The 25,241-nt window shown below is 46.9% G+C and overlaps 1 protein-coding gene across 2 annotated transcripts in view; it reads right to left on the minus strand.

Moving 5' to 3' along the window:
- Positions 1 to 25,241, minus strand: part of BBX (BBX high mobility group box domain containing) — a 123,829-nt gene that overhangs the window by 77,636 nt on the left and 20,952 nt on the right. For both annotated transcript variants that reach the window (XM_069757770.1, XM_069757769.1), the window contains exon 3: positions 8,938 to 9,133. In XM_069757770.1, the coding sequence (XP_069613871.1) occupies positions 8,938 to 9,133 (196 nt within the window). The remainder of the gene's footprint in view (positions 1 to 8,937; positions 9,134 to 25,241) is intronic.

Here is a 25,241-nt window from a genome sequence, read left to right on the forward strand (position 1 = left end):
ATGGATCTGGATTAAGCAATGGACAAACCGGAACATTGAGTGACTAGGGGTAATGCACTGAGTACTTGTACAATATGTTTATGTAATGCAGTACTGGCTTTGGAGTTACACACTTTTTTCATTGTTATATTATTTTTCCCTAATTGTATTTATTGTATTTGTTTTCCATTTTACTGTATTTATTTACTGTCTGTGGTGTCTGTAGCTTCATCCATACCTGATTGGTTCAGGTCCTAAAAATGCCACGCGTTAAAGGGACTCCAACAGGAACTTCAATCAAATAATGCAGCCAGCGGGTAAGGAAAGGGTGAATCAAACACCCGAAAAGGACGGCACAGGGACCACAGAATGAGAGTTGCATGTAGGGCTGGGCATGGCTGCACTGCTAGAATCCGGTGGCTGCTGCACCAAAAAGAGGGCATGCACCATCCTGGCAGCTACCAGATCTAGATTTACTACTATGTAATCTACTACTAGTGAATGTTTCCGTATCTCCAGAATTATCGATCACAGCCAAGTTCCCTCTGCAGAAAACAGGATTTTTGGTTGCTTACCGTAAAATCTGTTTCTCGGAGCCTTCATTGGGGGACACAGGAACCATGGGTGTATGCTGCTGCCACTAGGAGGCTGACACTATGCAAATAAAAAAGTTAGCTCCTCCTCTGCAGTGTACACCCCACCGACTGGAAGTAGGATATTCAGTTAGTGAAAAAAGCAGTAGGAGAAGTAACATGTTAAAGATAGAAAGTCAAACTGTGACAATATAACACAATAAAACAGAGCTGTTCAACTTGGGAGGGTGCTGTGTCCCCCAATGAAGGCTCCGAGAAACAGATTTTACGGTAAGCAACCAAAAATCCTGTTTTCTCTATCGCCTCATTGGGGGACACAGGAACCATGGGATGTCCCAAAGCAGTCCCTGGGGTGGGAACAGCAGAAAAAAACTCCATTCAGGTCGGAGAACTTACCACTGCCGCCTGCAAGATCCTTCCGCCTAGGCTGGCAACTGGCAAAGCGTAGGTATGGAGCTTATAACATTTGGCAAATGAGTGAATGGAACACCAGGTTGCCTTGCAAAGTTGTAGGGCAGATGCCCCATGGTGTACCGCCCAGGAGGCGCCCACTGCCCGGGGCAGAGTGAGTCTTAATCCCAGGAGGAGTCACTCTGTTCCTGACCTGGTAAGCCTCCAGAATAGCAGGTCTGATCCAGAGAACAATCATAACCTTGGAGGCTGGCAGGCCTCTTGGCGCACCGTCTGGAATGACAAATAGACGGTCCGTCTTCCTAAAGAAGGTGGTCCTAGACAAATAGATCCTCACCGCCCTGACCAGGTCTGGCCTGTTCAGCGAACGCTCCAGAGAATAGGTCGGAGCAGAACAAAAAGGTGGGAAGGACGATCTTATTGAAGTAACAAGGAGGACACCACCCTGGGAAGAAAAGGCGACGATGGCCGTAAACTACCTTATCTTGGTGAAGAACCAAGAAATGGGGCGACAGGAGAGAGCCACCAACTCCGAGACGCGCCTAATGGAGGTGATGGCCACCAGAAACGACACCTTGCAGGACAGAACAGACAGTGAGGCCTCATGGGGAGGTTCAAGGGGGGGGAACCCCACAGCCTCCAGAACAAGATTAAGCTCCTTGGGATCCACGAGAGTCCGGTACAAGAGAGCTGCATGCACCACTCCTTGAAGAAAAGTTCTGACCTGAGAACGGGACGGATATATATCCTTGTACCGTGATAGCCAGTAGATAAAATATTTGGAATTGAATTAGTCTATGCCTGATGAAGAGGCCTGAGAAGTCTCGAAGGTTTGCAATTTGCTACCATCTTTTCAGTTAGCCATTAAGAGGTATCAACCACCGAGGTCTCTCAGATCTAAATATCTGACCTGAGAACGGGAAGTCAAGGACTTCTGAAATGGGACTTCAGAAAGAGAATGGAAAGCGTTGCTACCTGACCCTTTAGAGGACTAAGGTCAAGGCCAGCATCAAGTCCCGCCTTGAGAAAAGGCCAAATGGAAGGATTCAACAGCCAAGATGTTAAATTGAGCAACCAAGAACTCTGGTGGCAGATCGGTCCTTGGGACAGAAGATCTGGCCTGTCTGGGGCCTCCAGAGGAAGTCCGCGAGGAGATTGGCGATCTCAGCGAACCAGAACCTTCTGGGCCAATCTGGTGCGATCAGAAAGACCGGCACCCCCTCCGCAATGATCTTCAACAGCCTGGGAAGAAGGGAAGGGGAGGAAACAGATAGGGAAATACAAAATGCGACCCAGGAATGGCCAAAGCATCGGTCTCCACTACAAGAGGGTCGCAGACCTGGAAATAAACGGTGGAACCTTCCTAAGCAGTCGCGACACCAAGAGATCCGCGTCCGGAGATCCCCATCAAAGGCAAATTTGAAGGAAGACCTCCCGATGCAGGGACCACTCTCCTGCCGAAAGGCCCTCGTGGCAGAGAAAAACACCGCGGCCTAGTTGCCAACACCGGGAATATGCACTGCGGATAGTGCCGGAACCGTCGCCTCTGCCCAGAAGAGGATCTTGGATACCTCCGCCATTTCCAAGAGACTGATTCCCTCCATGGTGTTTGACATATGCCACAGCCGTGGCATTGGACGTCTGGATTCTGACTGGCAGACCTCTGAGAACCTTTTCCCAGTGACTCAGGGACAGAAGAATGGCCGCTATCTCAAGGATGTCGATCGGCAGAGGGGAATCTTGCTCCGACCAACGCCCCTTTAACTGACGGATTGTGGGAAACCGTGCCCCAGCCGGGAAGGCTGGCGACCGTCGTCACCACCTGCCATGGGCGAGAAGGAAGGACCGGACCTGGGGAATGAGAGGGGATGACAGCCACCAGCTGAGAGACCATTAGAATCGGACGGAAGGCCGAATCGGACGATCCAGAGACAGCACCAACCTGTCCCACTGAGAAAGGATGGCCTACTGAAGTGGAACAGCGCAAAAGGGAACGCTTCCGATGCTGCCACCATTCGTCCCAGGACCTTCATTGCTGAACGGAAGGAAGGCAGCCGAGGGCCTTGCAGAAAACTCCGTCCTGGAGAATTGCCCGTTTCTCCTTGAGAAGAAAAAAATAACAAAAAAACCCTCAACTGACAGGTGTCGAACAGCATGCCTTAGAAGACGAGGCACTGACTCGGAACAAGACAAGACTTTGTTCTGCTGACCAGCCACCAGAAACGGGACAGGGAGTCGGATGATTGTCACTCTCCTGGGCCTGAGAGGGGGGCGGAGCCTTGATGTCTTCGAGGTACGGAATGAGCACTAGGCCCGTGATCCTCAAAATGGCCATAAATGTAGCCATGATCTTTATGAAGACACTGGGTGCGGTCGCAAGACCGAGTGGCAGGGCGATGAACTAGAAATGACTCTTCTGCACCACGAAACGCAGGAGACACAGGTGTGCTGGGAAAATCAGAACATCGAGATAGGCTTCTTGGATATCTATGGAGAACAGGAATTCCTGTGGTTCCATGCAAGCCAATACTGAACAGAGGGACTCCATCCTGAAATGCCGCAGGCAGAACCTTTTGTTCACTAACTTAGGAACCAGATGGGTCGAACTGCGCCGTTGTTCTTCGGCACTACAAGCAGGTTTGAATAGAAACCTGTGAAGCGTTCCTACTGAGATGGAAACGATAACCTCCGAACAAAGAAGAAAGGCAATGGACACAAAGAAACCTGGGATCAGATTAGGATCTTGTAGAGGGTGGGATTCGAAGAAGCGATTCCGGGGCCGCGAAGCGAACCCCATCTTGTATCCAGAGGATACCACCTCCCTGACCTCGACTGAGGCAAGCCAAACATCCCTGCAAAAAAGAAAAAAACAAAACAGACGCCCGCCCAAACTGGGAGGAACACTGGGCCCTTAGCACGAATAATGCCAAGGAAGATCTGCCAGGTCTGGGCCTGGTGGACCTACCATGGGAATTGAGGGAACGCCAGGAAGGGGTAGGCTTGAAGGAAGCCTTTTCTCTAGCCAGGCGAGACCGCGGTCTGTGCTAGCCAGAGGAATATTCTGACGCCACGAACCAGCGAAAGGACAAAAAGGGAGCTGAACTGCCATATCAGGGGAGGCCAGCGACGCTCGTGCCTCCCGTTGCGTCCTTAATAATTTGTTCCAGCATGTAGTCAAAGACGGGCCCCCTGGAAAGGGAGGCTGGTAAGGGACTTCATTGAAAACAAGTCCACCTGCCATGTCTTGAGCCAAATATTCCGCCAGATGGTCACCATATTGCTGGATACCTGAGCTGCACACAAGACACGCATCTAGGGAGACAGCTACCAAATATTTCCCTGCATAGGAAATCTGGTACGTCAGGTCGGCCAGCTCCCCCGGAAGAGGTCCAGCCGTGGTACCCTTACAAGGCTGTTTGGTCCATCTAGCTGTGGTCCTTGAGACCCAGGTAGAGGCAATGGCCGAGGCACAAAGCAGAAGCAGCCACTTCAAAAGGCTGATTTTTCCAGCGATTCTATACTTGTATCCTTGGAATCCATGAGGGATGCTGCATTAGAAAAGTCGAAGGACCATGTTGGCGGACAGTCTGGGGACCGACGAGTCCGCTGCCGAGAAATCAGTCCAGTTAGCGATGAGCTCAGGGGAGAAGGGATATAGGATGCCGAGACGCTTCCCTGTCTGAAAGCATCTGGTATGGTTCACCTTTCCCCTGGCAAGTACCACAACAAATTCAGTGTGTAGAGCAAAGACCTTGGAAGTTGGTTTTGACCGTCTAAACGAAACCGCCTTTTCTGCGGGTTCCGTAGATGTATCCATGATGCCTAAGGTCTGGTTGACTGCAATAATAAGGCTTTGCACCCTATCACTCATGCTAGAGGCCTGTAGTGAAACAAAGTCTGAATCTTCCTCTGAAAACATGACCGAGGACGCCCGTCTGACTCGGGAGAGGAGGATCTGGAAGAGGGATCTCACCGTGCCAGACCGGAGGGCGAGATGGATCGGGAAAAGGACAGAATTTCGCTCCTGTCTGGATCTCTTGTGACCTGTGTTGAAAAGGCCGGATGGAGAATCCTGTGACCCACTGGCAACTGCAGGGGGGCTGGGAGGGACAATCTGTCAAGCACGGACACCAGGGACGTGACATCCTGGTGAAGTCCGCCACAGACCGAGACAGAAGGAAAGCCCACCCAGGGATAGGGGCCTCTGTCTCACCCGGGGTAGGAACTCCTGGCCGGTGGGTTCATGATGAGCAGACCCATTAACTGATGCCAGAACATTAGGGAATAGGAGAGCCGAGGAGAGTGTCGGGCTGCAGAGCAGCTACTCACAGTAGGTGCAGTCATCCTGTATTCAGCTCCAGACTGTAGGGCTGCTGTGCCAGGAAGAGAAGGCTCCACAGGAAACAAGTACAATCTGGATCAATAGGAAAAATGGCAGTCACAAGAGGGTGTCCAGGACCAGGAGTGAAAAAGCGCACACTGCAGGGACACATGCTGAAAAGCCTGCTCTGAGACAGGAAAAAGGGGCGGAGCTAAATCGCGGGACCAGGGGGGTGGAGCCAAGTGCCGGGGGCGGAGCTAAGTCCCGGCAGGAAGGAGCTGACTAAGAGCTAGGTGGGAAAAAAGCCCGCCCGAAAAGCAGGAAGAAGAGGGGCGGAGCCAGCCCTGCAGCTAGGCCCGAGTGAAGCCGGGACCTAAATTAGAGCTGGTGACCGCCGGAGGATGGGGGAGCGGCGCAGAGGATTGAAAAACGCTGCAAAACAATGCCTGCAGCCCCAAATACCCGCAAAATTAAAGGGGAAAAGACCCCCGATGCCCCACTCTGCAGCTAGGCCTGGAAGAGGCCGGGACCTAGATTACATCCCATGACCACCGGAGCACGGGGGAAGTGTTGAGGAAAGCCCTAAAACTGCTGCAAAGGTAACCTGAATTAAGGGGCCCACTATTAAAATAAAGGAATTTTTTTTTTTTTTTTTTTTTTTTTTTCTTCTTTCCCGATCTTTCTTCTGTGATCTTCTTATCTCTGTACCTGGGGGGAGAGAGAGAGAGAGTACCTCCCCATCCAAGATCGGACGTCCGATAATCCAGCATAGTGGGACGTCCGTGTCTCCTCGAACCGACAGGCTCTGGTGGGCGAGTGGGTGGGAGACGGAGGCAGGCCCGGGTCTGAATCACCTCAGCACGCTTCAGTGTTAGGGGCTGGGGTCCTGCCGACCAGACAGATGAGGATACGGGGTGGCAGTACACGCCGTACTCATAGTCTCTTTGTGGGACTACAGGTGTGACTGACCACCCTGTATCCCTCCGTGGTACCTGAAAGAAAACGACGCACATTGAGGTAGATAAGGGTCTAATGAAAGACCCGTGTCCACCTCCTACTGACACTAAGCTAAACTGGATATCCTACTTCCAGTCGGTGGGGTGTACACTGCAGAGGAGGAGCTAACTTTTTTATTTGCATAGTGTCAGCCTCCTAGTGGCAGCAGCATACACCCATGGTTCCTGTGTCCCCCAATGAGGCGATAGAGAAAATAGCTTATCACTACACTGGGTGAGTTGCGGCCGTTAAACGAACTGCCGATCAGATACGTTGAGGCCACTTGGCAGTAGTTAAATAGCCTTTTAAACAGGCCGACCGAGCATGTCCTGTTTACACAGCAAACTTAAAAGGAATCTGTCAGTAGGCTTTACTCTCCAAAGCTGTCTATACGGACATGTAGGTTATAGATGCTGTCACGGATCCCTTCTCTGTGGTGTAAATAATTCGTCACGTGCCCTCTTTCAGCACATGACTTGGGTTGTGCCTGCAAGGGTTAATCTATCTCCCCACTCTCAGTCCAGCATTCAACCTGTGTCCTATGCTGTAATGGGAGCATAAATCACACACGGACCCAGGCCACACACCCGCTCATACACGCTGCCACCACTCCCCGAATACACGGGCGATGAGTCCCAGAAATATTAATACTAATAATGTCTACCACTCATAAGGCTCACACACCTTAGGCTATGGATTCTTTTAGAACATTCAAGGTTCAACTTGTTAAATTTTTATACTTTAAAGGGAACCTGTAACCCCGAAAATCGCGGGTGAGGTAAGCCCACCAGCATCAGGGGCTTATCTGCAGCATTCTGTAATGCTGTAGATAAGCCCCCGATGTTACCTGAAAGAGGAGAAAAAGACGTTAGATTATACTCACCCAGGGGCGGTCCCGCAGCTGGTCAGGTCGGATGGGCGTCTCTGGTCCGCTCCGGCACCTCCCATCTTCATTACAAGACGTCCTCTTCTGATTTTCAGCCACGACTCCGGCGCAGGCGTACTTTGCTCTGCCCTGTTGAGGGCAGACAAAGTACTGCAGTGCGCAGGCGCCGGGCCTCTGACCTTTCCGGCGCCTGCGCACTGCAGTACTATCCTCTGCCCTCAAGAGGGCAGAGCAAAGTACGCCTGCACCGGAGCCGTGGCTGAAGATCAGAAGAGGACATCTTGTAATGAAGATGGGAGGCGCCGCAGCGGACTAGAGACGCCCATCCGACCTGACCAGCAGCGGGACCGCCCCTGGGTGAGTATAATCTAACGTCTTTTTCTCCTCTTTCAGGTAACATCGGGGGCTTATCTACAGCATTACAGAATGCTGCAGATAAGCCCCTGATGCCGGTGGGCTTACCTCACCCGCGATTTTCGGGGTGACAGGTTCCCTTTAATACAAAAAGGGTTCAGTATTGACAGTAAGAAAAGATTTAAAAATATGATAATAAAAAGACTTACAACTTATGCAAAACAGTATAAAAATAACAGGAGAAAACTTACAGAAATCATCTAACTTGGTAGTTTGCTTTCTGCTCCCTGGGGGTAGGATGAACGTAGATTGGATCACACCAGCTCGGCTGCCCCCATTATGTGAACAAGCTTCTCTGTATACAGGTTTAATTTTATAGCTTTGGTCTGGAGGTCAGTTTCTAGACCAGCCCCTCAGGTTAATATCATAATTGCTTGGTTTTGATTGGACCACGGCCGCGCCCCCCAATGAATATATTATTTTCTCTTGAGATCCTTTGTGTAAAAGCTCCCACAGAGATACTATCAGGCCTTAATTAACATCTCTCCTCCAAGAGCTAGGAGGTGTCAAATGTTACCTATCTTCTTGGCTTCCAGCAGGACCCCCTGGTGAGATTGGAGACAGAATTCTACTTGTCCCAGGAAAATACATATTAACACCTGGGTGGGAACCTGCTGCCTTCAGGACAGATGTTCCTAGCCACACAATACCTATATATAAGGTCACTGCACATTATATACATATTTCACCATAGATGCTGAATAAGATGATAACTTGATACTTGCGATGAGGTCTTATTACAGAGAAATCCACATTTTTCTTATATGTAAATGAGCAGTTAAGATCTATGGGATGGACACTGATCTGCATGAAACTCCGCCTCCAGAGCTTATTATAGATAAAAGGGGGCGTTACCAGTGTGAGACACATAGAACAGGAGAGCAGACTGTCAGTCATTACATGTCTCACGCTGGTAATGCCCCCTTTCATATAAAAGAAGTGCTGGAGGCAGATTCTCAGGGAGAATAGAGACTGACCCAAAGATCTTAACAGCTCATTATCATTTTAAGAAAAACGAGGATTTCTCTGTATAAAGAAATTGGATTGCAGATACCGAAGTATCATTTTATTCAGTTTCCTATGACCTACATACCCATATAGATGGCACAGGAGACTGACAGATTCCATTAAATAATTATTTCACCTTTCATATGTGGTTCAGTGAGAAGGATAATTATGTGAAGTACACTGCAACGATAGATGTGGGAGGGTAAGCGTGAATATAACATGGAGCCTCACGACTGACAAAGTAACGGTCAGATTTTTCATGCTCCAAAAACTGAAAGCAGGAGTAGCTCTGCCAACTCAGAAATATAGTTGATAAAAGTGCCCATTACCTGCTATGCCAAAATTTAGCTGTGGCATTTCTTCTTCCTTTGAGGCTGTCTTGGAACTTGCTATTTCTTTGACTGCCTCTTGAGGGTAAGGCCAAAGTTTTTTCCTGGTTGTGACTGTAATGGGGGTTTTCACGGGTTTATTAGTTGTTGGGCACCATTTGTAACCAGGGTGTGCTTTCATAAACGCATCCTTGTACTGGAAAGACAAAAAGTGGAAAAAAGGATTAATTGCAAATATCCAGCAGATTAAGGAAACATAAGAAATTACTAGAGTAGGAAAACATACGGTATATATAACTAAAATGAAAAACAAATGAGAGCTATTTACAATTCAATCTTAATAACCTTTCATAGGAAAAAAAGATGAGTCGCTGTGAATACCGGGCATCTGTTATGGATCCAGTGCCTGGTTCTGCATCTTCCTTCCGACTGGCTTCCTCTGCCCTTGTGAATGCCAGGTAACCATGGTAACCCGCGCACACCTCTGATGTTACCCGCTAAGGCCATTCCAGGCCAGATTAAGGAGCATTCAGTTAGTTAGGTGTGCTTGTCATTAGTATCCCACTGGACCGTTTCTACAGTATACCATTTTACAAATTCTGGCCAGACATTGTTGAGCTCTGCCGCATCTATTGCCAAGTGGGTCACCAGAAAAAACCCAGCCCTGCTGTTCAATTGGGCACTGTTGCCTAAATTCTAAAACTAGTCTCTATATAATCTTAACTCTGCTTGACCACTTAGATCGGCTGTGTCTTCATACTTGTTTCGGCTGCTCCTAGGTGCTTGTCCACGTAATAGACTGTCAGTCTGCATAGTTGGCTCTGTTGCTCCAAGATGCCTGTTCGCTAACTTGGCTTCCCTATTCCAAGGTGTCAATCTGCACACTCGGCTCTACAGTTCCAAGGTGTCTATCCCCATACTCCTCCAAAGTGCCTAATGTCATACTTTGCTCTGCTATTCCAAGGTGCCTGTCTGCATATCTTTATCTGCAGTTCCAAGACTTGCCATCCGCTATAAATGACCTTTGCTATTCCATGCCTCAGGTGCCATCCAATTTTTCATCAAAAAACAATAATCTGCAGATATGATGTTAATCTGCAGATATGATGTTAATCTATCTACTATATAATTGTCTAAGGGTCACTTCCGTCTGTCCCAGTTATTCATTCGCTGATTGGTCGCGGCAGCCATGACAGGCAGCTGGCGAGACCAATCAGCGACGGGCACAGTCCGGAAGAAAATCGCCAGTCCTTACTCCCCGCAGTCAGTGCCTGTCGCCCGCATACTCCCCTCCGGTCACCGCTAACACAGGGTTAATGCCGGCGGTAACGGACCGCGTTATTCCGCGGGTAACGCACTCCGTTACCGCTGCTATTAACCCTGTGTCACCAACTTTTTACTATTGACGCTGCCTATGCGGCATCAATAGTAAAAAATGTAATGTTAAACATAATAAAAAAAAAAAAACCTGCTATACTCACCCTCCGTAGCCGCTCCTGCCGGCCGCCATCTTCCGTTCCAGGTTCCGGTGGCAGAAGGGCCTGCCATGACATCACGGTCATGTGATCGCGATGTCATCACAGGCCCTGTGCACCAAGGACCTGCCATGACGTCATCACAGGCCCTGCACGCCTGCGCGACAAGGACCTGCCATGACGTCACGGTCATGTGACCGCGACGTCATCACAGGCCCTGCGCTACAAAGACCTGCCATGACGTCAAGGTCATGTGACCGCGACGTCATCACAGGTCCTGCGCTCATACCAACCCTGGGACCGGAAGCTGCCGTGGACTACAAGGGCTCCCTAGGAAAGGTGAGTATATGTTTATTTTTTAACCTCTGACAAACCAGGCTGGGCAATATACTACGTAGCTGGGCAATATACTACGTGACTGGCCAATATACTACGTGGCTCTGTGCTGTATACTACGTCGCTGTGCAATATACTACGTCACTGGGCAATATACTACGTCACTAGGCAATATACTACGTAACTGGGCAATATACTACGTGGCTGCGCAATATACTACGTCACTAGGCAATATACTACGTCACTAGGCAATATACTACGTAGCTAGGCAATATATTACGTGGTTGGCCAATATACTACGTCACTGGGCACTCTACTGCGTGGCTGGGCACTATACTACGTGTCTTGGCAATATACTACGTGACTGGGCAATATACTACGTGGCTGGGCAATATACTACGTGGCTGGGCAATATACTACGTGGCTGGGCAATATACTACGTGGCTGGGCAATATACTACGTGGCTGGGCAATATACTACGTGGCTGGGCAATATACTACGTGGCTGGGCAATATACTACGTGGCTGGGCAATATACTACGTGGCTGGGCAATATACTACATGGCTGGGCAATATACTACGTGGCTGGGCAATATACTACGTGGCTGGGCAATATACTACGTGGGCTGTGCAATATACTACGTGGACAAGAATGTTCTAGAACAGCCGATGCGTTAGAATCGGGCCACCATCTAGTTGGTTAATAATAGCGTTCTGAACCTGCACGGCGCCTGCACTTAGAGCCCCACTGCCGGGAGAAAATGAACTCTATTCCTCCAGGCAGTGTTCAGGTTTCAGTCACTGGGCCGAAGCCTGCTTGGGTTCAGTCACCGCTCAGTGTATAGAGAGCAGCGGCTGTAACCGGACCCTGGCATTGACTGACAGTCGGCCCTAATGATGAATGAGCAGTCAGTCAGTACCAAATGTTGCGTTTTATAGAACATTCTTTTAACCCAAAACATGAAAGTAGGGTTAATAGCATAAATACATACACTCCAATTATATTGATAGATAAATTATATCAGCACATCCACATGAATTAAAATATAAAATCTTCTTTATTAGAATTCCATATAAAAGGTGTAAAAAGATATTCACCATAAGTAACAGACTGACGTGAATGTTATTTTATGCCTGTTAATGGAATTCTAATAAAGAGGATTTGAGGTTTCAAGTGAATGTGAGTCTACCCTTTCGAAAGTTAATGTGTGCATATACAAAATAATTATCAAAAAATAAAGGCAACACTTAACACAATGTAGGTCCATTTCAATCACACTTCTGTGAAATCAACCTGTCCAGTTATGAAGCAACACTGATTGTCAATCAATTTCTCCAGACAACAGGTAAAAATGATAGGCAATTAGCAAGACAACCTCCATAAAAAGGAGGGTTATGCAGGCGGTGACAACAGATCATTTCTCTGTTCTCATCCTTTCTGGCTGTTTTGGTCATTTTTGCATTTTGTCATTGCTCTCACCCCTAGAGGTACTGTACAGTAGCATGAGGCGCTGTCTACTGTACAACCCACAGAAGTTGCTCAGGTAGAGCAGCTCATCCACGATGGCACATCAATGAGAACTGTGGCAAGACGGGTAGCTATGTCTGCTAGCACAGTGTCCAGAGAATGGAGAAGATACCAGGAGACCGGCCAGTACACCAGGAGATCTGGAGGGGGGCCATATGAGGGCAACAACCCAGCAGCAGGACCACTACCTCCACCTTTGTGCAAGTAGGAACAAGAGGAGCAGTGCCAGAGCCCTGCAAAATGACCTCCAGCAGGCCACAAACATCCATGTGTCTGATCAAACTGTCAGAAATAAACTTCATGAGGTTGGCATGAAAGCCCAGCATGCACAAGTGGGTGTTGTGCTTACAACCCAACACAGTGCAGGGTGATTGGCTTTTGCCACAGAACACCAAGATTGGCAGATTTGACACAGATCACAGATGATAGCAGGTTCACACCGACCACATGTGACAGACGTGAAAGAGTCTTGAGATGCCGGGGAGAACGTTTAGCTGCCTACAACATCCTAGAGCATGACCGGTTTGGCAGTGGGTCAGTAATGGTGTGGGGAGGAATTTTTTTTGGAAGGTCGCACAGCCCTCCATGTGCTCGCCAGAGGTACCCCGACTGCCATTAGGTACCGTGATGAGATCCTCAAACCCATTGTGAGACCAAATGCAGGTGCAGTTGGCCCCGGGTTCCTCTTAATGGAGGACAATGCTAGGCTTCATGTGGCTGCAGTTCCTGCAAGATGAAGGTATTGATGTTATGGACTGGCCTGTCCGTTCCCCAGACCTGAATTGAGAACATCTGTGACATCATATTTTGTTCCATCTACTAATGCCACATTGCACCAATGACTGTCCATGAGTTGACTGATGCTTTAATACAGGTCTGGGAGGAGATCCCTCAGGAGAACATCCGCCACCTCATCAGTATCATGCCAAGGCGTTGTAGGGAGGTCATACAGGAACGTGGAGGCCGCAAACACTACTGAGCATCATTTCCTTGTCTTGAGGTATTTCTACTGAAGTTGGATCAGCCTGTAAATTGATTTTCCACTTTGAGTCTCATTAAAAAACTAGACGTCCATGGGATAATTTTGATTTACATTGATTATTTGTATGTTTTATTGTTCTCACTATGTAATGAATAAAGAAAGATTTGGGGTTTCATTGGCTGTAAGCCATAATCATCAACATTAACAGGAAGAAATACTTGAAATAGATCACTCTGTAATGACTCTAATATGAGTTCCACTTTTTGTATTGAAGAACTGAAACAAGTTAACTTTTTAATGATGTAGAATCCAAAGAAAGCATGAATGGTAAAAGTCATACTGTTTTAAATTTCTTGTTTAAAATGATAATCTACATGTTATGCATCCTGAAAAAAAATGGAGCTACATTAATGACTTGTTTCGGATCAAGCGCACTCCTTATTTGCAGCTCATAGAGCTATCACTCAAGCTTTGAGTAAAGATCGCTTTTGATGTCTTTTTTTCAGGATGCACATCCTATTAATGAGGATTTGAACACGATGTGGATTTTGAATGTCATATTGATGGGAGCTGCTGCAATGTTCCTCTGCTTGATTTCTTGAGAAGTGGCTTGAAGTTTACTCTGCACTCCCTGATTAGGAGTTTGCGCTGACTGGGCCCAGAAGCAATACACTTCTTGTACATGGTGAGAGGGTTCATCTTCAGCTCCCATTTCTCAGAGACTGTTTAGAAAGTAAAAGCAGAAACTCGATTTCCCGGCACTAGTTTTAAGAAATCTCTCAATGTAAGACGTTGTGATATCCTGGCTGATCACCACATCAGGTTAGTCTGCCTGCATAGTTGTGCCTTGCACAAGGGAATGGGGCTGGGCTACAGGACCAGGCACAGCTAGTCGTGTGGACGAGCCACAATATGACCCACATATTACATTAACGGTCTATGATTGATCTTAAGCCTTGATCTCACAAATCCTCTGGCATCAGGTTTATATTCTGCCTAAAAAAAATAAAATACATCGGAGAAGAGAACCCGGCTGACAATAAGCGGACAGGATCAGTCTGCATAATAGGCAATTCATGAAACATTAATAGAGCACAGTCATCATACACATCTGCTGGGGTGAGCTGGTATCTCCAGATCATGCTGCAGGCATCGTCATTAGCACATCTGTACCGGGCAAGGTTAACCCTCTACATTCAGGCCTATGCACAGCACAATGCACGAAGATGCCACACTGCACGCAAAGCCCATGACATTTTCTCACTCTGACACATTTACTTCCTGATGACATGTTACCGAGCACAGTCACTTATAAGGGGGACACTAATATGATCAAACACACAGACCTGGGCCCTTTGCTACGATTAGCCATCAAGTTTCTCTTTCAGCTTCTACAGAAAAAGAAAAGAGGAAAAAAAAAAACCCTTCCGTCTGAAGTCACGTTCACATGACCTCATAGCACCCCCTAGTGACAGGCTGCGGAAAGCCCGGCCTCACTTGGATGGTAAATTAGACATTGCTTGTGTTCGTAAATCTGGATGACAAGTGACACCTCCAACATTACACCTCTAGTGGGGGTAGCATAGGGTGTGGTGGGTAGTCAATATTAAATGCAGACTGTCTCCTTACCATCTGCCTTTGAAATGATGCACAAAAGGCCATAGCTCTGATATGAAGAGGTGGGAATCTTTCCTAGGATCCTCACCGTCCCCAGACACATGGCTAGTGATATGGAGACAAATGACAAAAAACATAGATTCTCTCTACTCAAAGTACAGTAAATCAATAGAAGCGTTTAGTGCTTTGGTATCACACTCATACATTCCTTCACAATTTACATCCCTCCATTCCAGGTAGATGTTGGCGATGTGGGTCCTCGGGAAGAAACTTACCCCACTTGTCAGCTACAGCCTTTCCAGGACACATGCATGCTTGGATTGGATGAGCTGCCACAGCAATAGGGGAATATGCCCCCATACTATGACAACCTAAACTGGGGGCGTCAGCATGGCTTCTTCACTGGGACATGTACTTTTTCCCCTGCACGTTGTCATGCTGTGAGATAAGAAGTGTAGTGCGCGATTAGCGCTTATCACAAACACAGCTCTGCATATATCCCATGTACCGTGTAGCCCCGATACCTGGGATGGATGCAGAGCAATGTATGAAAACCACAGCTCTGCTCCCCTCTCCCTGCACACTATGGTCGGCAGTTAGATCTGTGTGTCCTGGTTGGATCATACACAGGAAGCCAGGGAAGCTTTCTTTTCTTTCTCTCAATGTAAGGGTATGTTCCCACAGTCAGTAAACGCTGCGTACATCAGAAATCCCATCCACTATGCGATCAGAGACGCCCGCGGCATCCCTGCATAAACGGACATGCGGCGCTTCTCTCCAGACCGCAGCATGCCTATCTTGCGGAGATGCAGCATAAATTACCCATAGACTCATTTGATACGATAAAACCGCATTATCTTTATAGTTACATGAGTATTAAGTGCATTCTGTAATGCTGTAGATAAGCCCCCGATGTAACCTGAAAGATGAGAAAAAGAGGTTAGATTATACTCACCCAGGGGCGGTCCCGGTCCGGTCCAGCATCTCCTATCTTCTTACGATGATGTCCTCTTCTTGTCTCCACGCTGCGGCTCCTGCTCAGGCGTACTTTGTCTGCCCTGTTGAGGGCAGAGCAAAGTACTGCAGTGCGCAGGCGCCGGGAAAGGTCAGAGAGGCGCGGCGCCTGCGCACTGCAGTACTTTGCTCTGCCCTCAACAGGGCAGACAAAGTACGCCTGCGCCAGAGCTGCGGCATGGAGATCAGAAGAGGACGTCATCTGATGAAGATAGGAGGCGCCGGACCGAACCGCGACGCGCATGGGTTGGGACCGCCCCTCCAGGTGAGTATAATCTAACCTCTTTTTCTCATCTTTCAGGTTACATCGGGGGCTTATCTACAGCATTACAGAATGCTGTAGATAAGCCCCTGACGCTGGTGGGCTTAGCTCATCTTCGAATTTGGGGGTGACAGGTTCCCTTTAATGGCTGTGTGTTACAGCCAGGACCAGCCCCCAACAGCCACAAGTGGAGCAGAGCTCCGTCTACAGTTGTAAACCTGTTAATGCAGCGGCCAATCTCTGATTGGCATGGGGACGTGCCATTCTATGCATCGGCGCTCCAGTGACGAGATCGTGGGGTGCCGATGGGTTAAAATGACAGCCGAGAGTCTGTTGAAGACCTCTGTGCCTCTAATTATGTAGCCTGGGGCCGGACTTCAAAGAGACCGTGACTTTGACTATATGCAACAATACTGGGGTAATGCGGTGTATAGTACAGATGATTAGACGAGCGCTGGACTAATAAATATAGTGAAAACTATAAAAAGAAAAGTAATTAAATAAAATACATTTTCAAATCATCCCCCCCCCCCCCCCCCCGGTTTCCCTCATTAAAAATAAAGATACTTAAAAAACTAAATACACATGTAACATAGTAACATAGTTAGTAAGGCCGAAAAAAGACATTTGTCCATCCAGTTCAGCCTATATTCCATCATAATAAATACCCAGATCTACGTGCTTCTACAGAACCTAATAATTGTATGATACAATATTGTTCTGCTCCAGGAAGACATCCAGGCCTCTCTTGAACCCCTCGACTGAGTTCGCCATCACCACCTCCTCAGGCAAGCAATTCCAGATTCTCACTGCCCTAACAGTAAAGAATCCTCTTCTATGTTGGTGGAAAAACCTTCTCTCCTCCAGACGCAAAGAATGCCCCCTTGTGCCCGTCACCTTCCTTGGTATAAACAGATCCTCAGCGAGATATTTGTATTGTCCCCTTATATACTTATACATGGTTATTAGATCGCCCCTCAGTCGTCTTTTTTCTAGACTAAATAATCCTAATTTCGCTAATCTATCTGGGTATTGTAGTTCTCCCATCCCCTTTATTAATTTTGTTGCCCTCCTTTGTACTCTCTCTAGTTCCATTATATCCTTCCTGAGCACCGGTGCCCAAAACTGGACACAGTACTCCATGTGCGGTCTAACTAGGGATTTGTACAGAGGCAGTATAATGCTCTCATCATGTGTATCCAGACCTCTTTTAATGCACCCCATGATCCTGTTTGCCTTGGCAGCTGCTGCCTGGCACTGGCTGCTCCAGGTAAGTTTATCATTAACTAGGATCCCCAAGTCCTTCTCCCTGTCAGATTTACCCAGTGGTTTCCCGTTCAGTGTGTAATGGTGATATTGATTCCCTCTTCCCATGTGTATAACCTTACATTTATCATTGTTAAACCTCATCTGCCACCTTTCAGCCCAAGTTTCCAACTTATCCAGATCCATCTGTAGCAGAATACTATCTTCTCTTGTATTAACTGCTTTACATAGTTTTGTATCATCTGCAAATATCGATATTTTACTGTGTAAACCTTCTACCAGATCATTAATGAATATGTTGAAGAGAACAGGTCCCAATACTGACCCCTGCGGTACCCCACTGGTCACAGCGACCCAGTTAGAGACTATACCATTTATAACCACCCTCTGCTTTCTATCACTAAGCCAGTTACTAACCCATTTACACACATTTTCCCCCAGACCAAGCATTCTCATTTTGTGTACCAACCTCTTGTGCGGCACGGTATCAAACGCTTTGGAAAAATCGAGATATACCACGTCCAATGACTCACCGTGGTCCAGCCTATAGCTTACCTCTTCATAAAAACTGATTAGATTGGTTTGACAGGAGCGATTTCTCATAAACCCATGCTGATATGGAGTTAAACAGTTATTCTCATTGAGATAATCCAGAATAACATCCCTCAGAAACCCTTCAAATATTTTACTAACAATAGAGGTTAGACTTACTGGCCTATAATTTCCAGGTTCACTTTTAGAGCCCTTTTTGAATATTGGCACCACATTTGCTATGCGCCAGTCCTGCGGAACAGACCCTGTCGCTATAGAGTCACTAAAAATAAGAAATAATGGTTTATCTATTACATTACTTAGTTCTCTTAGTACTCGTGGGTGTATGCCATCCGGACCCGGAGATTTATCTATTTTAATCTTATTTAGCCGGTTTCGCACCTCTTCTTGGGTTAGATTGGTGACCCTTAATATAGGGTTTTCATTGTTTCTTGGGATTTCACCTAGCATTTCATTTTCCACCGTGAATACCGTGGAGAAGAAGGTGTTTAATATGTTAGCTTTTTCCTCGTCATCTACAACCATTCTTTCCTCACTATTTTTTAAGGGGCCTACATTTTCAGTTTTTATTCTTTTACTATTGATATAGTTGAAGAACAGTTTGGGATTAGTTTTACTCTCCTTAGCAATGTGCTTCTCTGTTTCCTTTTTGGCAGCTTTAATTAGTTTTTTAGATAAAGTATTTTTCTCCCTATAGTTTTTTAGAGCTTCAATGGTGCCATCCTGCTTTAGTAGTGCAAATGCTTTCTTTTTACTGTTAATTGCCTGTCTTACTTCTTTGTTTAGCCACATTGGGTTTTTCCTATTTCTAGTCCTTTTATTCCCACAAGGTATAAACCGCTTACACTGCCTATTTAGGATGTTCTTAAACATTTCCCATTTATTATCTGTATTCTTATTTCTGAGGATATTGTCCCAGTCTACCAGATTAAGCTGGTCAAACTTTGCCTTCCTAAAGTTCAGTGTTTTTGTGACTCCCTGACAAGTCCCCCTAGTGAAAGACAGGTGAAACTGCACAATATTGTGGTCGCTATTTCCTAAATGCCCGACCACCTGCAGATTTGTTATTCTGTCAGGTCTATTAGATAGTATTAGGTCTAAAAGTGCTGCTCCTCTGGTTGGATTCTGCACCAATTGTGAAAGATAATTTTTCTTGGTTATTAGCAGAAACCTGTTGCCTTTATGGGTTTCACAGGTTTCTGTTTCCCAGTTAATATACATGTGGTATTGCTGCGTTCATAAAAGTCCGATCTAGTAAAATATAAAAATAATTAACTTGATCAGTAAACAAAAAAAAAACAAAAAAGTCAAAATTGCTATTTTTGGATCTCCACAATATCCTAAACAACGCTGTAGCAAATTATCAAAATGCCAATCGTACCATAAAAGGTTTCAAAAACATCGCCTCGCAAAAAATGAGCCCTCACACAGCTCCATCCACCAAAAAATGAAAGCGTTACGGATTTCGGAAAATGACAATACAATCAAAATTTTTTTTTTTTTTTTTTTTAACCAAAAAAAAACAAAACAAAGCTGGACAAAGCTTGGTATGGCCGTAATTGTACAGATGAGGAAAATCACAATGCCAGGTCATTTTTACCACACAATGTGCGCTGTAAAAAACTAAGTTTTTTTTTTTTTTTGCAATATCCTTGCACTTGAAATGTACTGCTCGTTTTCCAGTACACTAGGTGGCATTCTAAATTACAACTCATCCTGCAAAAAACAAGCCCTCATTTGTGTATTTGGACAGAAAAAAAAAAAAAAAAAAAAAGGTTATGGCTCTTGGAAGAAGGGAAGGAAAACATGAAAAAGAAAACAAAAATTGGCTGTGGCAGGAATTGTCAAAGGGTAAATACCTCCTATAGAGACAGGGCGGTCTAACCAAACGATGTGCCAATCATGAGTATCTCATAAGATAAAAATAGGGATTTTTGTGTACTCACCGTAAAATCCTTTTCTCCGAGCCATTCATTGGGGGACACAGACCATGGGTGTATGCTGCTGCCACCAGGAGGCTGACACTAAGTAATACAAAGAAAAAGTTAGCTCCTCCCCTGCAGTATACACCCTCCTGCTGGCTCCCAGCTAACCAGTTCGGTGCAAAAGCAGTAGGAGATCAATAACGACATATAAGCGTAAAGCATGTCACATTATATATAAGAGTATAACATATCAAAAGATAAAAACAAAGCATAAGCTAATAACAGGGTGGGAGCTGTGTCCCCCAATGAATGGCTCGGAGAAAAGGATTTTACGGTGAGTACACAAAAATCCCTATTTCTCCTTCGCCTCATTGGGGGACACAGACCATGGGACGTCCCAAAGCAGTCCCTGGGTGGGGACAACATCACTTCAGGCCGTGTAGCCGCTACTTACAAGTGCGCCACCGCGGCCTGCAAAGTCCACCTGCCCAGACTCACATCTGTGGAAGTGAGTGAATTATAGTGCTTCAAGAATGCATGCGGCCTGGAGGAATTCGCAAGCCTGCGGTCGTGCTTGCCGACGTCTGGCGCCTAGAGCCCTCAGACAGGGAGATAGGCTGGCATCTAGCGCGAAAGGACTCCTGGATGGAGAAAAGAATCCACCAGGCTAACGTGGCCGAAGAAAAACGGCTAAACCCTTCCTGTGACAGTCAGGAAGCCTACTTACCATCGAAAAACCCGAGTAAAATGTCCAACCTTTGGAAGGACGTCGTCCTCGATACGTACCCACTCGGAGCACTCGCTTCTTCCAGATTATGGAGAACCCATTCCGCTTTGTGGACTAGAGCCGAAGGAGATGAGAGGACGATGCCCCTGCAACAGTGGAGATATAATACCCCTTGGCAACGAGGGAAGGGGATGGCTAGAGGGCAACCTTGCCTTGAAGGTAATAAGGAAAAAAGATAAAGAACAGAGCGTCGAGATCTGAAGACTCATCAGGAGGACAAGAGCGCAGAGAAAGAAGGGGAGAGACCCTCCCTGATAGAAAAGTCTATCCGGATCAGAAAAGGAGTCACCTGTAAGATGCCCAGGACCATTAAGGTCCCACGGATTTAACGGTACGCGGTAGGGAAGAACTACAGGTTGAGGCCTGCAAGAAAGACCATATTTCCAGCTTGAGACAATAAGCCGGAAAAATACTAGTACCGCAAGCGAGAAAAAAACCTGACATGGTCAGTGCGGGTCTCCCGGGATCACTGGGGCCCTACCCGCTTCCGAAAAGGTTTCAGACGCAGTGGAAGAGGGGTTATGGAAATTGGTACCATGGAAGAATAGATCATGCACTGCAATGGTCTTGGATCGCGAGGCCAAACCATGAACTGGAGTACATTGGCGTTCAGTTTGGACGCCATCCGAACTACCTCTGGAGTACTCCAGTGAAGGCAGGTCCGATGGAAGATTTCCGAGTGAAGTTCCCACTCACTTGAGGAAAAACCCGGACGGCTGAATATGTCTGCCGCCCAGTGTTCTACTCCAGGGAATGTACTGTTGAGATCACCGAAGATAGAACTCGGCCCATCAGAGAGTGCGAGGTACCTTAGCCATGGCGCTTGACTGAGAGTACTTGCTAGATGGCTAACTTTGGGGCACAGCCGAGGCATTATCCAACTGAAGACCCGCCAGAAGGCAGAGGGAATGCTGAAGGAATAGCCGTACCGTTCGGATCTACAGAGAGATGATCGGGAGAAGAAAACTGGCAATGGTATCTCCCAATAGCCTTTGGGCCAGGAGAAGGCTCTGGAAGAGAAAGGAGCTCAGAGACTACCCTTTGAGAGCCTGATAGACTTGCAGAAAACGAGCGCAGCGAAGGAAACTGCTTCCGTAGACGTCCTTTCCCTCAGAACCCTCCTAGCGAATTGAAAGAACCGGGGGAATGAGAGATCGAGTGCGCAAGCTCCCTGTAGAAGGGCCACGACCTAGACCCGAGAGAGAATAACCATCCTTCTTGGGCAGGATCATCCTCAAAGAGGATCTGATGGGCTGAGAATGAGGAAAAAAAAAAAAACTTGTCTAAGTTTAGCTGCTAGCCCAATAGAGAGGTAATTGCAAGTGATATGGACGACTCAGCGTAGTCCTAGGAGAGCAGCTACAAAGTCGACCAAATAGGGCAGGACGACCATGCTTCTAAGGTGCAAGAAGAACATGACAACCGTCATGACCCTTGCGACCACTCTGGTGTGGTAGCCAGGCAGAAGGGCCAGGTCGTGAAAATACTGTTCGCGAATGGAAAGGCGAAGAGATTATAGTAGAGAGGAGAAATAGGTATGTGAGGGTAAGAATCCCGAATGACGATGGATGCCAGAAAACAACCACGTTTCTCTGTTGAAGAAGTGGCTGAGCGGAGGAACTCCATCCGAAAAAAGAAAGGGCCCTGTCAAAGGTTGTTAGAAGTTTGGGGTCCAGGAATGGAGATACTTTTCATTCCCTCCATTTTGGAACCAAGATCCCTTAGATCTAGACTGTCCTGGCCAATGCTTCCACTGCTGGTTGAGCCTGAAGAAGAGATACGATCCCTTGCTAGTCTCCCGCTCAGAAGATTTGATTGGCCAGCTATACTGTGGAACGAAGTAGATAAGGTCTGGGACCCGGAGACTTTCATTCTCTCCCTTTGGTCAAGCAACCCATGTGGCGGCTAAGGAAGGGTAGAGCGCTGAACCCGAAACCACAAGACGGAACGAACTAGATTTGCTATCCGACCGTCTGTGGAATCTTAATTGATGATACACCTGCCAGGATACTGGTAGGAATACCGCAAGAAATTCTGCCCGGCGAGTCTGCCAAGTGACAGAATGCGGGACTGTAACCAGCAGGTCTCTGCCATCGTCGTGCAGAGAAGAAAATAAGGAAAAACCTCGATCCACCATCTTCTTAACAGGGAAGTGGAGAGGAATCGTCCACTTTCTTGCATCTGATACAAAGGGGGGAAAACCTCCTTGTTGGGACGCCACAAATGTGGACGCCACATCCCCAGAATTGAGGTTTCCGAGTGGACAGGGCAGGTTGTGGCGATAGACCTGGATGCAGAAGAAGATACATGGAGGCGACACTCCGTGTGCTCGTCTGTTGAAGGTGTGGGGGGAAATCGGAGCCCTTTAAGGGACCCGTCGCCCATAAAATTCCGACCAGGTATGGTATCCTACTTAGAGGTCTTCCAGTGCATCACCGTCAAATGTTGATGGAGATTTTCTAGAACCTGTACGTTTTTCTAGAATACTTGCGGCCCCTGCTAGCCGACGGCTCCCATTGTAGGAGAGGGAGCATGTGAGTGCTCCAGAGCTCAGTTAGGGTGACCAGCTTAGGATAGATGATGTGCCCTTAAGACCAGTAAATACTGGTCATGCGCCTTTAAGGCTAGGGGTTACTGGCCATGAGCCTTTAAGACCAGGGAATACTGGTCTTGTGCCTTTTGTAAGATGACATACTGTTCATGTGCCTTTAAAAGCAGGGCATGCTGAAATCCAGGAGATAATGGTCATGTGCCCTTAAAACCAGGGTATGCTGGTCATTTGCGTTTAGGACCAGGGCGTACTGGTCCTGAGCCTTTAAGTCCAGGGCATAATGGTCACGTGCCTTAAAGACCAGGGCATACTGGTCGTGTGCCTTTAAAAGCCAGGGCATACTGGACATGAGCCTTTAAGACCAGGGCATACTGGTCATGTGCCTTGAAAACCAGGACGTACTAGTCATGTGCCTTTAAGACCAGGGCATACTGGTTATTGCTTTTAAGACCAGGGGATACTGGTCACGTGCCTTTAAGACCAGGGCATACTGGTCATGTGCCTTGAAAACCAGGACGTACTAGTCATGTGCCTTTAACCCCTCTGTGACCTTAGACGTACTATCCCGTCGAGGTGCCCTGGGCTTATCTGACCCTGGACGGGATAGTACGTCATAGCCGATCGGCCGCGCTCACGGGGGGAGCGCGGCCGAGTGTCAGCTGCTTATCGCAGCTGACATCCGGCACTATGTGCCAGGAGCGGTCGCGGACCGCCCCCGGCACATTAACCCCTGGCACACCGCGATCAAAGATGATCGCGATGTGCCGGCGGTGCAGGGAAGCACCGCGCAGGGAGGGGGCTCCCTGCGGGCTTCCCTGAGCCCCCCGCAGCAACGCGATGTGATCGCGTTGCTGCGAGGGTCTCCTCACCTCCCTCCCTGCTCGAGCCCCGGATCCAAGATGGCCGCGGATCCGGGTCCTGCAGGGAGGGAGGTGGCTTCACAGAGCCTGCTTAGAGCAGGCACTGTGAAGCCTGCAGCGCTGCATGTCAGATCAGTGATCTGACAGAGTGCTGTGCAAACTGTCAGATCACTGATCTGTGATGTCCCCCCCTGGGACAAAGTAAAAAAGTAAAAAAAAAAATTTCCAAATGTGTAAAAAAAATAAAAAAAAAATATTCCAAAATAATGAAAAAAAAAAAAATATATTATTCCCATAAATACATTTCTTCATCTAAATAAAAAAAAAAAACCAATAAAAGTACACATATTTAGTATCGCCGCGTCCGTAACGACCCGACCTATAAAACTGTCCCACTAGTTAACCCCTTCAGTAAACACCGTAAGAAAAAAAAAAAAAAAAACGAGGCAAAAAACAACGCTTTATTATCATACCGCCGAACAAAAAGTGGAATAACACGCGATCAAAAGCACAGATATAAATAACCATGGTACCGCTGAAAGCGTCATATTGTCCCGCAAAAAAAGAGCCGCCATACAGCATCATCAGCAAAAAAATAAAAAAGTTATAGTCCTGAGAATAAAGCGATGCAAAAATAATTATTTTTTCTGTAAAATAGTTTTTATCGTATAAAAGCACCAAACCATAAAAAAATGATATAAATGAGGTATCACTGTAATCGTACTGACCCGAAGAATAAAACTGATTTATCAATTTTACCAAACGCGGAACGGTATAAACGCCTCCCCCAATAGAAATTCATGAATAGCTGGCTTTTGGTCATTCTTCCTCACAAAAATCGGAATAAAAAGCGATAAAAAAATGTCACGTGCCCAAAAATGTTTTCAATAAAAACGTCAACTCGTCCCGCAAAAAACAAGACCTCACATGACTCTGTGGACCAAAATATGGAAAAATTATAGCTCTCAAAATGTGGTATTGCAAAAAATATTTTTTGCAATAAAAAGGGTCTTTCAGTGTGTGACGGCTGCCAATCATAAAAATCCGCTAAAAAACTCGCTATAAAAGTAAATCAAACCCCCCTTCATCACCCCCTTAGTTAGGGAAAAATAAAAAAAAATGTATTTATTTCCATTTTCCCATTAGGGCT

The sequence above is a fragment of the Ranitomeya imitator genome, chromosome 3 (assembly GCF_032444005.1).
Source record: "Ranitomeya imitator isolate aRanImi1 chromosome 3, aRanImi1.pri, whole genome shotgun sequence".
In the NCBI taxonomy this organism is placed as follows: Eukaryota; Metazoa; Chordata; class Amphibia; order Anura; family Dendrobatidae; genus Ranitomeya; species Ranitomeya imitator.